The sequence below is a fragment of the Vigna umbellata genome, chromosome 6 (genome assembly GCF_029865625.1).
Source record: "Vigna umbellata cultivar VRB3 chromosome 6, Vumbellata_1.0, whole genome shotgun sequence".
NCBI classification, from domain to species: Eukaryota; Viridiplantae; Streptophyta; class Magnoliopsida; order Fabales; family Fabaceae; genus Vigna; species Vigna umbellata.
In genome coordinates this window covers 36,209,778-36,223,863 of record NC_142170.1, presented here as the reverse complement: position 1 = coordinate 36,223,863, position 14,086 = coordinate 36,209,778, and the positions used below count along the sequence as shown (strand labels likewise).

At 34.7% G+C, this 14,086-nt stretch overlaps 2 protein-coding genes across 3 annotated transcripts; both read right to left on the bottom strand.

Moving 5' to 3' along the window:
- Window positions 1-563: 563 nt before the first annotated feature.
- On the bottom strand, window positions 564-6,581 carry LOC148197369 (uncharacterized). Of its 2 annotated transcripts, none has more exons than XM_088092865.1 (4): window positions 6,351-6,581; window positions 6,198-6,244; window positions 2,899-6,065; window positions 564-1,851 (listed from the first exon to the last, which is right to left on the bottom strand). In XM_088092865.1, the coding sequence occupies exons 3-4, from the start codon at window positions 6,016-6,018 to the stop codon at window positions 940-942; spliced, it is 4,032 nt and encodes a 1,343-aa protein (XP_087948991.1). In that variant the 5' UTR covers window positions 6,019-6,065; window positions 6,198-6,244; window positions 6,351-6,581; the 3' UTR covers window positions 564-939. The 2 variants fall into 2 exon arrangements, with proteins under 2 accessions (XP_087948991.1, XP_087948989.1); XM_088092863.1 differs by having other exon boundaries at window positions 6,198-6,237.
- A 2,482-nt stretch (window positions 6,582-9,063) lies between these two features.
- LOC124819743 (uncharacterized) lies at window positions 9,064-14,086 on the bottom strand. The gene is made up of 7 exons (XM_088093224.1): window positions 13,703-14,086; window positions 12,642-12,709; window positions 12,039-12,138; window positions 11,645-11,821; window positions 11,171-11,269; window positions 10,548-10,790; window positions 9,064-9,987 (listed from the first exon to the last, which is right to left on the bottom strand). The coding sequence occupies exons 3-7, from the start codon at window positions 12,102-12,104 to the stop codon at window positions 9,574-9,576; spliced, it is 999 nt and encodes a 332-aa protein (XP_087949350.1). The 5' UTR covers window positions 12,105-12,138; window positions 12,642-12,709; window positions 13,703-14,086; the 3' UTR covers window positions 9,064-9,573.

The following is a 14,086-nucleotide window of genomic DNA, read 5'->3' as shown; positions in this document are numbered from 1 at the left end:
GTATTAACTGTTTATAATCATTAAAAATGTGGACAGACGATATAGTGTTTTCAAGTACATAAAATCATTATAATTTCACAAAAGAACGAGGTAACTGAAGCTGACAAATGAAAACAACCATAAATTACCAAAACATTTTAAAACTGTACCTTTTACAGATTATAACAATTGGGGTCCAAAAACTATTACAACCAAAACCAGTAAAAATACACTTTAAAAGAGGCCTCAATCCAACGTGGTGGCTACCTTTAGATGCAGACTAATTCGACGAGTAGTCAGAAAATATAGGACTTAATAGAACAGATGCAGTTAATATTAGGCAGAATCTCATTATTTTCTAATGGGCAGAATCTCATCATTTTCTAAAGAATATCCAAAAATTAACAAGGCTAGTTTCTTGAATTGGTCAGTAGAGGCGGAACCAGATTATAGTTATTTATGTAAAATGTTAATGATGTAACGATATTTTCCTTGGAACCAAAAACTAAAGATTGTTGATGTATTGTTGACGAAAAAAGTAGCAAATAAGAAAAGGAAAAGAAAAACAGAAGCACTGATTGATGTATACAAATAAACAAAGTCCATTCACCATTTCTTTCTACAATCAAAGTATAATGTACAATACTCCAATTTCTTTCTTTTCTTCTTTTTGGACTACACAATGTGCACTTGTTGGAAATAAACACTCACCCTGTATATGCCAAATTGCTCACACTCGGGATAAAATTGAACAAAAAACTGCACGCTTCAAGAAATAAAACCAAAAACTCATTCTTGAAGAAACCAATCCAACAAAATTTACGAAACCTGACCTGACTGACTACCATTAGCCAAGACTTGATTGGCTAAATTCCCACCACTGAAGGACAAATAAATAAAACAACATAAATGAGAAACTTACGATTCTTTCTTCAGTGCTCAAAGTGGCCTCTCACCATATCAATCAGAATCGCTCGAGCTTGAGCTTGAGCTTGAGCTGGAACTGGAAGTAGATTTCCTACTGTGAGATTTTGCCTTGTCACTGGAGCCACTGATGGGTATATTTTCCGATTTATCTGCCGTAGTTCTGTTAGTTTCTTCAGAACTGGATTCATTCACCTTTGATGAGCCAACTCCATTTTCTTCAACTTTGACTGAAGTGGCTTTCAAATCCAAGGAATTTGGAAGCTCCTCTTTATTTCCTTCAGATGCTTGCTTTAAAGCAATGTTAATATCTTCCAGAGATCTGGCTTCAACAACCTCAAGGTCTGAATTAGCTTCCAGATGATCTTTAGATTCTTCAATAGCATGCTGATCCTTAATGGTACTTGGAAGGATAACTTCTTTAACATCCACTCCTTCTTGAAGTTGCTTAAAAGCCAGGTTAACATCTTCAAGTGATCTTGCTTCAAGAACTGGGATGCCCTGTTCAATCTCTTCTATCTTTACATCCTTAGGGAGTGAAAAAACTTGAGAATCTCCAGTTTTCTCATGTTCAGTGTCAGTACGAAGTGATACACCAGCATCATTGACACGAAAGTCTCCAACAGTGTCCAATTCTGACAAGAATCCTTCGTCAATTTCCTTCATATCATCAAATTCATTGCTATTTTCTTCAGTAACCTGAGACATGCTCTCTTCTGAAGCAAGTGCAGTTTCTAGCACTTCGGTATCCCTTTCAACTGCCCCATGCCTATCAACTTCCAAATCCACTTCACCAGAGGGTGACCCGAATTCAGAATTTTGGGATTTTTCTGAGGTCACAGAAGAAATGCTTGGTTGAACTTTTTGAGTCGCATCATGCAACTCTCCAGTTTCATCATTGGATCTGCCAAAGCTCTGTGCTGATTCAATGTGGATAGCAGAAGAACTCTGCAGAATGTTAAAGAAATTATGTTCAGTTTAATCAGCTAATTTAGAGTCTCAAATCCATAATAACACGTTTTGTGGAAGAAACCCAATGCCAGCAGAGCTGGTATGAGCTTCAGATAAAAAAGAAGTCAAAAGAACGGAACAAATTATTCACGTACATCCATCATGTTTGCAGAAATAGTCATAGAATACATCATTCAAACAATTACAATTTGGAAAGAAAATATTCTATCACTTGTACAATGAAACTGAACTTCACATATATATTCTTACTGAACATCCTATGTGTTTGACATCTCATTCTCCTTCTGACTTCTGGGAATCACAGAAAAAAAAAATCGAACAGTAATTGCGTTTTACATGTTTGGGATCTATTTACTTATTGAAGGGTATTCAATTGTCCATTCTTTAAATTTGAATGGAAAAGAAATAGAGCTAACTCTACCATATTTAATATCTCAATGTGGTAAAAAAAGGGAAAATAGCTATTAATACAATTTTTTTTTTCTTTAGCATTTTTTAGAATGGGCAATATTTTATAACTTTTTCTTTTTGCAGAGGACATGCACATCAAATTAATTGAAACGTAAAAAATATAACAGGTTTATTTATATACACTACCCTTTTGGGTTCAAAATTACAGCTTGTTTATATCCTACAAAAGTTGTGACAGGGCATCAGTGCTATGTGTAGATTCTGAATATATGTTAAGAAGATAAGATCTTTTTCTCCCCCCAAAGTGGAAAGTCTGTAGTATAGAAATTTCTTTGGGATGCAGATGTTATCGGAAGTAAGCACGCCCCCGAAACAATTCTATGATTTAATGGCAAGTACAGATAAGTAGAATTCCAAATCCCATTTGAATTTCGTAAGCATTGAGAATATTATCAATAGCATGTCCTCAAAATTAAAATAAAAAACACCACTATTTCCTTTTAGGACATCATCAAGTAATTTTCCTTGATAAATAAATGGACCCTTAAAGAAAAAGAAGTTTGGAAGATAAATTATTTAGATAATGGAGGCATAGATTGTCATGTCACTTACCTGACTTTCATCATGATCACTAAAAGATGGTTCAACAACTGATTTATCGGAGATTGATTTATGATTCTCCATGTTAGAAAAAGGCTTTTCATCACTTTCATGTTGACTGTCAGAAGTGAAAACAACCACATTCTTATCCAAATCTTCATAGATATTGGCTTCACCTTGTTCCACAGAACTTGTCAAGGCTTTATCCTGCTGAATCTGATATATGCCAGCATTATTTGATGAAACTTTTTCTGTATGTCCGCTTTCTTCAGAAGGTGGACTAGGATGATCCACTGGTGCTGGCCCTGCTGCTGGTGAAAGTTGCAAATCCAGTTGGGCAGGCATAAAGGAACCATCAGAAGATATATGGTGGGCATCTGAAGCCCCAGAATCCAACATTTCATCTGCATCTTGGACTAACACAGACACATTTGCACTAAAAGATCTCGATATTTCGTTGGGCAGTGCACTTTCCTCCAGAGATTCATTATCTGATATATGTGACTTTTCAGAATCTGAATCTACAGAATTTATATTGTCTTGGTGAAGAATTTCAGAATCAGCATGTATGTGGTCGGCTACATCCTGACCATGTACTAGGCCTGAATTAATCACACCGGTTATTGATCCCATATCTGAAGACAAATTTGCATCCACAGAAACAGGGATAACCTGAGGCTCAGCCACTGTAGATGTATTCGCTGCAGATAACTCATTCGCCGCAACATACACATCTTCAGATTTCTCAGACGTCAATGCATTTTGGGCTTCCACGTGATGTTCGGAAGAGGCTGCTTGAATTTTATCATGATCAGAAGTATTACTTTCCTGTGTTTGATCATGAACATTCAACTCCTTATCTGCCACATTAGCAGTTTCCACTGAAGCAGGAGGCATTGCCCTCTCGGAAAACTCCAAAGCAGAATCATGAGAAGATAGTGAAGGAAATGATTGGAGTGTTTCAGAAGCCTGGGGACTAGAATCATAAACAGGTTCTACATGGTGATTATCTTCCACCTCACTACTACTAACATGCTGCAAGTTAGATTCCTGCACTGAAGCTTGAGTTGAAATTCCATATTCAGAGACATGATCATCTCCTTCTTGCAAACTCTCTATTTTCTCATCTGGCATGCTGTCAATTACTTCTGATAGTGAAGAATGGCTTGATCTGCTGCTGTGGCTGTCGCTCTCCTCGTCACCTGGTTCTCTTCTCAAATGTGTTTCCCCTGCATTAAATTGTTCATGAATTTCAACCTCTCCTGTTTCAGGATAAAATGCCATCTCAGAAGGATTTTCCACCCCACCCAGCACTATCTCAACTTCATCATGGCGAACATTGCTCTCCTCAATTTGTATCATCTCCACAGAATCATTTTCTTCAGAGCTTTGGCTTCCATGTTCAACAACATCAGAAGCATTATCCATGTTAGATACCAATTCATTTTCTTGAGACAAGTCCTGCTCACTGAATTTCCTGTCATCTTGATCAATTGAACTCAAAGATTCAGTATCTGGAACAGAGCTCAACTTTGAATCACTTACTTCACTTGATTGCCTGTGAAATGAAGAATAACTTGTTCCCTCTGAAGCCATCCTTTCGGATACAAAGACAGGTTTCCAATCATACCTCTCTTGCCTGGATAGCCCCAGTACTGAAGGTCCTACGCTGAAACTTTCATGCCGCCGAAAAAGGGCATCTTTTTGATGAAACACTGTAAACTCTTGTTGAAAACTGTCCCCCTTAAGATCAGGTTTTTCTTCATTTGAGTCATAGGGAATATCAAAAGGGTTTCGTCTAGGTTGTAGAATAGAAGGAGCAGATCCAGGAATGGGTGGTAATCCCATGGCAGCAAAGGAGTCATCAGGGAAATCAAATGGATTACGCCTGGCTGTAGCAATAGGTGCAACATTACTGGGAATATCAGCAAAGTCTAAGTCTATTAGATTCTTCTCAGATATCAATCTCCTTTGTCTTCTCCTGGCAATAAGATTCTCCAACCGCGTGTTCCTTTCCAGCTCTAGATTTCCCAGATCCATGAGGTTCTTTTGGTCATCCTCTGTCCATTTAATGGCAGATTTACTTTCATCTTCTTTGCCACCTCCAGCTTCTTCTTCCTCTTCATCATCGGGTTCATCAATACCATCATCTTCCACATCACCAGGGTTTTCAGTATCATCATCTGATTCAACACTGTCATCGTCACTATTCTGAGACTTCTCAGATTCAGCATCAGAACCATCACGGGACACATGAGCTGGTTGTGGAGCATCTAGGTCTAGTAGTGGGTGGAGTTCATCAAGTATTGGAATTATGTCAGCCATGGAAGCATCTGGTGAAGAGCTTTCAGCCCCATCAGAACCTGACTCCACCGAGACATTATCATCACCATCATCATCATTTTCCACCTGTTTCCAAGATGAGCTAGCAGAAAAGTCCACGTGATCTCTTGGAGGTTTCTCATTTTCAAATTCAAAAGTATCATCATCCATTTTCTGAACCAAGACATATTGCTTCTCAATAGCTTCTTCATCACTTGAAACAGCTTCAGAAGTCAGGTTCTCTTCATGAATTTCCTTATTCTTTCCCAACTCAAAACTGTGGAGTTCCCTTTCCCCTTCCACTTCCCCAGTATTTTTCTTCTCAGGCTGAATATCCAGCAAGTCTACATCATCTGGGGGCAATTCAGAACGCAAGTCTTGATCTTCTTCTGTCCTATTATCCCTCTCAGCAACCAAACTTGCTTCCTCAATGCCCCTCTCTTCCACATCACTCTTATTTTGTGAATACCCCTTCACAAAGTAGTTCTCATCTCTGTCAGAAAAAACAGTCTCCCCCTCCGAAAACCCAGCTTGGAAGGATGATAAGCTATGAGTAACTTTCTCTTCCTTTTCAACTTCAGGCACATTTGGCTGCCCAAAACTAAGAAGGGTCCCGAGCAGAATAGCAGTGCAGACCAAAACAGGAGACGCAGAGACCAAAACAGAAAATAGAAAAGGAAAAGATCTGTACAACAAAAGCAAGAAACACAAAAACCCCAAAAGGAATGGATGATTGCAAGCTGATCTGAAACCACCTCTGATTGAAATTACAACAACTTTCCTTATTTTGGTTCCAATTTCTGATCCCATCTTCCCCTCTCTGTCTCTCTCCTTTGACAACTCCCCCTAATTAAAACCTGTTTTGATTGATCAAGCATGAACAAACAAAAAAGGTACCCAAATAAGATCCAAAGACCGACCAACACCAGTTCCCTCAAAAAATGAAAAAAAAAGAAGGGAAATTTATCATCATTCAAACTTAAACGTACCTCAGCATGAATCAAAACAATCCCACAGATCAATCCAAGCCTGAAAACTCCAGAAATTAAGGAAAAATTATGAGGTGATTACACTATAACCTAACCAAATAAAGAGGAAAAAGGGTATGAAAAAAAAAACTAATGTGGAGATAAATGACTCACCTGATATTATTGTGGAAACAAAAGAAAACAAAGGATAATTGAGAATCCTGTGCTTTTCAATGTCCCTTCTTTTGTTTACTCTGTGTGGCAAACCATTGGCAACAGGAACTATGAGGAGCTGAACGTGTGTGTTATGTATTGGCTACGTGTATTTGATGGTTTGACAAAGAGAGTGTGAAGCGGCACCAAAAGAAGAGAAAGGGGAAGATTGAAGGTGAAGAAGAAGAAGAAGAAAAAGAAAAAGAAAAGGACAAAGAAAGCTATCATTACATTATTACAACTAATTTTTATTTTTTTTCCTACGTTGCTTTCTCCAAAGAACCTTTTTCACTGTCATGCTTTCTTGTAATTGTGAAATGTATAAAAAAAAAAAGTAACTTCTAGGACTTTGGATTCATGCAAGATTCAATCTTTCATCCATTTTTTTTTCTTCTGAAAGTATTTATTTTTGAAATAACCCTACTCAAGACATATCAACATTGAAAGTGAATACATAACTCATTTATTTAGAAATTATAATTTTAATTTATCACATTGCAAAGTATTAATTATTTTCGTTAAGCTTAACATAACTCATGTTAATTTCACTTATGTGATGACATTTGTTTAGTTCGATAAGCTATTTGTTTCTTTTTTTTATCAATGTTTTTAAGTCTAAGGTTTTTGTTTATGTTCAAATAAATTTTGTTGTTTTTTCTATTATGTTTAAAACTATACTTTTATTATTTCTCTGATATTTTAAAAATATAAATTTTATTTTAATAATTTAAAAATATTAAAAATCAGAATACATAAATGTATCTTAAAAGTAAAACAAATAAATAACAGAAAAAACCAGCAAAAATTAAAATTCCAATATTTCATACTAGTAACGTGGTGTACAAGTATCTCTCGTGGCCAAGTTTGTAACACTGACGTGCTTAAATTCTATATTCATGTCTCTTTATATAATAATTTATAAACGGAATTAAGAAAATGTAAAGAATCAAAGATGAATGTTGGTCATGATGATTTCATCCTCGATGACATGAATTTATTATTATTATTTATTCCACAAAACGTGTATTTTTGTCTGCGTGCTTTTCTAGATCAGTGGTGATCACCAAACGTTTTCTAGATTAGTGGTGATCACCAAACGCACTTTTTTAATAAATCTTTCGAAAATTTAATTCCTGATTTTAGCCGGCAAGTGAAGTCATTATGATAATTTATTGAAGTCATAGATATAGGATAAATATTTGCAAATTATTAGGAAGATGAGAGTGATTTAACAGAGAAAATGTTAAAGTTGTAATGATATATATATAGATATAGGAATTTATTGACTGAGTAATTAAGTAGTATTTAAGAGTAATTATTTTAATACACAGTGACAATATAGATGAAATTATTGATATTCAGGTGTGTTTGGGACAAAATTAAATTTTATTAATAAATAATTATATGTAAAATTGATTATTACTATCGTAATTAATTATAATCAGAATTGTTTTTTCTTCAACTAATTACAACCAGACTAGTTTTTAAACAATTATGCTTCTTTTTATATACACGAAAATCAATTTTTACATGACAAAAAATTGAAACAAAGTTGAAAGGAGAATAATGTTGAAGAATAATCATGAGATATAAATTTTCATATTCATAAAAACAGTTTATTTTAAAATAATTGACTAAATTTCAAATTGAAGTCCTAAACATCCATTTTATTTTGTAAACATTATTTTTCATAAAAATGAAAAAAAAAATCTATTTCGAGCTCCTTTCTTCATTCTTATTATATTTTTTATATTTTAGTATTTTCTTAGGAATTTCATTCATTTCTTGATATAATTTAAACGTCTTGATGTATATGTACTAAGCATTAACTTTATATGTACTTCTTCTCTGTCAAAAAAGAGTTGTGTACTTCTTAATCTTCATTTTTAAATTCACATTAAAGAAGAGTAGACAGGCCATTATGGCAACATTATTGCATTAAAATAATTACTATTTCTTCGTAAGAAGTTGAGAAATGCTTGAAAAAAAGTTACAAAACAAAATAAATATTATTTACTAATTAATATATTTTTATTTCTCTTTTTATTATGCCCCTTTAGTTTGAATTAGTAGAGCAAATTTTAAAAATGACATTCATGTGTCCAGAAAATTATAAAAAAATTATTCTTCGTACATTTTAAGTGTTTTTTAAAATTTTCAACCAATGGGTTTTTTTTATTTTTAACAGAAGATCTCTTTTGACGTTTACCTTATAAAATATGTTGAGAGTAAACTGCAAGTGAAATATAAAATAAAAATTCATTTTTAGAATTTATTTATTTACAATTATACACTTAACATGAATGTCCTTGTTTTTCCAAAGAATATAAGATCAAGATGTTATAAAAGCTCTGGTGACACAGGGCCTTACAGAACTAAAGAACTCACTTTTTGACTGTATATTATGCTTAGCCAGTTAGAGAAAGGATCAAAAGATAAGCAACCTTTTTCCCTCTTTTTTCTCTATCTTTAATTTCTGCCTATGAAAATACTTTATGGTAATTTGTATTAGAAATTTAGAATCTCATAGTACTAATAGATTAGTATGATTAATTCTGAAGTTAGATGTTTCCCTGAAAGAGTCATGTGCTTTCCTTTCTGTAAAGTCACAACCACTACTAGCCTGGTTTAAAATGCTGATTTGATGATGCAACTCCAGCTCCATGACACCCCATCACGAACGAACAAATACATTAATATGGAAAATGCTTCATCTCTACAAAATTTTTGTTTAAAGGAAAATCCACTTTTTGTGAATTAGGTCTTGGGTTGTACCTTACTTAGTACATGAAAGGGTGGTAGGTGTTTCTCATCATAGCTTGACATTGAACAAATAGCAATCACAATCACTGAAACACACCCTATCAGAACCCCACCACAACACACAGAAAGATAGAGAAACTTAGGGAGAGGGAAAAAGTAACATGAAAGAAATCTGAAATTTCTATTTCTTGAATTTTTCTGACATTCTAATGCCACATGAGCCAACTCAAACTTTTATCTTTTTGAGTGAGATTTGGATCCGTGCTGGTCTGGACCACAAGTGGCTTTGGTTGAGAAAGTAATGGTTCAGATGACACTTTCAAACCTATAATGCATACTGATTGAAGTTCAGTGTTTGTGTAGTTTGAATGAGTAATATAATCCACCTTGCCTATGCCTACTTTTCTTCTGATTCAGCCCTTTATATCTTGTTTGGTTCATTGACCTTATTGGATTCATACTGGGAGCACGTTATCTTTCCATTTGTACTACCATCAGCATCTTCCAAGTTTGAACAAATTGCTTTCTCCCTAGATGCTGCTTCAACCACAGAAGCACTGTTAAGTGACTGCACTGGTTCGAGAGATTTTGAGTCTAAAAGTCCGGGCGACGATGAACAACATGAATCAAATACACGAGACATGGTACTCTCATCTGCTTTCATTTTCCGAGCATAAGCTTCATAGTTGAATCCAACTGAATTTTTCCCACCAAAATAGGATTCCACCTTGTCCATGTCAAGGTGTTCTTCCATCACCGCGCAGCTTCTTGGGTTATGAGGGTAAACAAATATCACCTTTTTGTGAGTCTTGGGTTCTAGAAATGGTTTCACCATCTGGTAACATGAAAAGCACGATGATAAAAACCACGAAGCAAATACACCAATACTGAATTTAAGAGAGGTAATTGAGCAAATTTTAACAAAGGAAACCAACAAAAGAAATTCCAGCTTGTCTTTCTACTTATAAATCACAGGAGTCCTTTCATCTGATCTATCAGCTCACTTGAAACTAATCTACACTCTGGTTGGAGTAATATTTCCCATATTTAATGATTCAGCACGGTGGAACAGAAATCAACCAAAAGTATCTCCAAACTAGGAGATGCATAATATGACTAAACACTGACCACATGCATGTGCACATTCAAGTTCTCATCAAGCACATGTGTTTATGTTCTCTTTCAACAAACAAGTTGCATGCAGAATCTTAAGTTTTTACAACAGAAACAACGTAAACATCAGAAAAATGCCAAGCAAATGAGAAAAATATTTTCTCACAAACATCAGTAGGAGAATATCATTACATATTCAAGCCTCGTCTCACAAAATCATTGCCCCTCCCTTCTAATGAAAAGTAGACAGTGATGAATACAGGAGATGTTATGGTGTCATACCGTCCAAAATGACTCAAACACTTTTGGTGGATTGTAAAAAATTGCAATGCCCAACCTCTCCGGGTAATGAGCCTGCAGGATTTGAGCAGTGTCTCGTGCAACCTTCATAGACAAGCATGCTGTGTTCCACCCTTGAAAATCAATGAGCCAAACCATCTGCTCTTGATTGGAACCTAGATTCCATATGGCATTCTCCAAACAGTAAATTAGATACTTGATTTGCGCAATTGGAGTGTTTGTACTCTAAATTGGATAGATGAAGAAGTCTTAGTCAAAAGCATTGAAACTTCTAAGATTAAAAGAACAATTAGCCCTTGAAATTGTAAACTACTCTAGTTCCCATCATTAACAAAACTTCAAATAAAAACTCCCAAGCTGTAACTTGGTTCACATAAGTCTGTGGACTCGAATCACAGATATTACAGTTTCAGAGATTTTCTTGAGTTTTGTTAATTCTAGGATTGAAGTGATAATAAATCACAATTTTAGAGATTAAATTAACCTTATACTCAAACTTCAATTATATTGACAATGATACCAAACAGCAAGAAGGCTCAGCTGCTAAGTACAACCACACAAAAAAAAGGAATGTTGAGCTTACTCTCTCAAAATATTTAGACTACCTGAATACCAGGTCTAATAACAAAAACAATCCTTCCTTGCTTGTCCAAGTAATCAGCTTTATACAGCCTTCCTCTCTCAGCTTCTTGAGCAATATCACCCTAATTGCATAAAAAGTAGAAAAAAAAAACAAGATATATGTCTTTCATTTGCAGTTATCTAGTTAACAGCATGCAACTCATCTATGTAATTGACTGAACAAAATAAAATCTGAGATAGAGAGAATTATACTGATAAAGCCACATAAATTACTTATTTGCAATTACAGTCAATTCACCTATAAAACTAGACAGTGAATTTTAGTTGGGTTTGAGCTATATTTATCTATTCTGTTCACACGTTTTTACAGAGTAACTGTACTAGTAAGCCTTTAGAAAACTAGCATATTTGGCCAACTTTCATGCTTTGAACTCTAATATGTTCTATTTTATTTTATGGAAAAAGATAGATAAAAAAAAAAAAAATTTGTTGCACACCCATTGAATATTCTCAGGCTTGAACTCCAGCCTCCATTTTATGGTGCCTATCAACATCTTTGCAGTCTTCTTAGTATTATAACTGCGCGCTCTAAGGTATCTTAGAATTGATGCATCCGAGCACAGAACTGAGCACTTCTCAGCAATTGGACCAATCATCTTTTTGACTTCTAGAACCTAAGACAAAAAGGGAAATCAAATAATTTTCCACTTCAAAATTCCTCCAAAAAAATTACCCTCGCCTAAGATAAATAACTGATTGCCTAAAAATGAAGAACTAAAGCAAACATTGGGATGGAAGATAAAATATCAGAGTCTGCACTAATGTACAATAACAATGCATCAGATTTATCATTTCACATTCATAAAATAAGGCCAGATGAATGTCAAGTACCTTCATCTGCTCCTCTTCAGTAGATAGAGTTCTTTCAGTCACTGATTTTGATCTCTTAAACGACATTTTTCCCTTCAAACCCCAATGAAGCTAAAACAACCTGAAAGTATGATACAAGAACAAAAAAAAAATCACTTCCAGATAGTTGCCATGAGTACATAATTGAAGCACTGCAACAAAATTGCTGTTAAATAGACTGCTTCAACTTTAAACGCCCATTCGTGCTAAATTTTGCATTAAAACTTCCCAAAAAATCAGAATATTCGGAAATTCATCTGTACATCATCAAACTGATGGAGTATTTTGAGCTCATTATACTCTGTTGATTATGTCGCACGTATTTATTGATTGTCTCCTTATCGCTGTCATGTTGCCAAGGTTTAAAAAAAATGATGCACTCATTTTTAAACTCAAAAAGATAGATAACTTGTTTCCTTTTATAAGGACAAAGTGATAAGACAAGAATAAGATTTTCTCCTACCCACCCCAATCCCAATTGAACAATCAGAAAGAATTAATGGTAGCAATCAAGCCCTATAATCCCTCTGTTGCCATGCACTTAAAAAGAAGAAGCAAATAATACACCAGATTAACAAAATTCACCTTCTGGGTGCAAGACCTCTAACCTTTCAGGATGTTCTTTTTTGTCTTTTGTGATGCGAAAAAATGATCTGGAAAATATTACATGAATGAAAAAAGTCATAACAGAGGATATATGTGATAATAGGATAGGATAACAAAATACACGTCTATTATGATTAAATCTGCATTTGTGGGAAAATTATAGGTGTCATGTAGATCTGGAAAAATCAGAGAAAAAAAAAAGGTAGAAAACGGATGCCTACGCATTTATGGCTATTCTACAAAATTTCCTCAACATATACCCGTGATTAAGTGGTACCATATTTTGTTCTAAGACTACTTCACAATCTAGCACATTCAATTTACCTTCAAGTTTTACTTTGAGGCCATTGTACACTCTATTGAATCATATTCACACCCAAATCATCCTTTTTACTATGAAGAACATAACTAGCATGACCACATCCTATCCAGAAAACATGAATTCAAAATCCAGCCAATCCCAAACTACAACCAAGTTCCATTCCACAACCATCGCATACTCAATGAACTTGCAGAGTTCTACCATTGGCCAAAAGAACAAGCTAATTTACTCACAATCCAAAGAAAATATTCGCCAACAAGTTTATTTAAGGATAAAATATATTTTTAATCTGTCACATCTTTATTTAGTTTCTACATTTTAACTGCAAAATGTGTTCTTTTAGTAGACAGAAACCTAAAATTACGTCACTTCTGATACGAATGTATTAAAATTTGATATAAACTAAACTCAAATTTCAAAATAGTTTTAAGGAATAAAAGCATACTTTTAATCTCCTTCTAACTAGAAGTACTGAACTTTCATGAAACAGACAAAAAACATCACAGTCTACACAATGCAGCCAATCCATCAGTCCTTTTCTTATCCTAAAGTTGCACCACACGCAAGAACCTTCTCAAAGCAACACTATAAAACAAACTACTTAAAAAATTCAAGCAAACCAACACAAAGGTGTGAGCATGGTGACAATAAATTCCTGCAACTACTACAATCAGCAAAGGGATCAAATAAAAACACTGAAACTCATTTCGTAATAAACCTCTTGCTTTTCAGTTTCACTGCAATATTCCTCAGCAGCACTCTTGTTGCTTGATATTGGTACACAGAGAAATATCCTTAGCATTTATTGATTCAGTTCAACAAGTTGCACATGCATCCACAAGATCATTAAATAAGCAAGGATGTAACCAATTGTTGTAACACAAAATCAATGACAAATGCTACACCAACACAGAAAAATCAAACCAATGGCATCATGGTGCACTCTTCACAAGCTGCAGGAAATGAACAGTATGTGCAATGAGAACAACTTGGAGAGAAAAAATAAGTGTTGAGAATATGAGAAGAATTAGGATCACTAAGAAGAAGAGGAGGTGAGGGAGGACACGTGGCAAGCACAGAGAAGTGTAAGAACGTAAACAGT

Bases quoted from the DNA above. Each gene is read 5' to 3' on its own strand.
- LOC148197369 (XM_088092865.1), bottom strand. From the start codon at position 6,018: ATGGGATCAGAAATTGGAACCAAAATAAGGAAAGTTGTTGTAATTTCA. The intron at 1,852-2,898 runs GTAAGTGACATG...AACATTCTGCAG, and splicing joins GTGATCATGATGAAAGTCAG to AGTTCTTCTGCTATCCACAT.
- LOC124819743 (XM_088093224.1), bottom strand. From the start codon at position 12,104: ATGTCGTTTAAGAGATCAAAATCAGTGACTGAAAGAACTCTATCTACT. The intron at 10,791-11,170 runs GTAGTCTAAATA...TATCCAATTTAG, and splicing joins TTATTAGACCTGGTATTCAG to AGTACAAACACTCCAATTGC. The intron at 9,988-10,547 runs GTATGACACCAT...TCATGTTACCAG, and splicing joins TGTTTGAGTCATTTTGGACG to ATGGTGAAACCATTTCTAGA.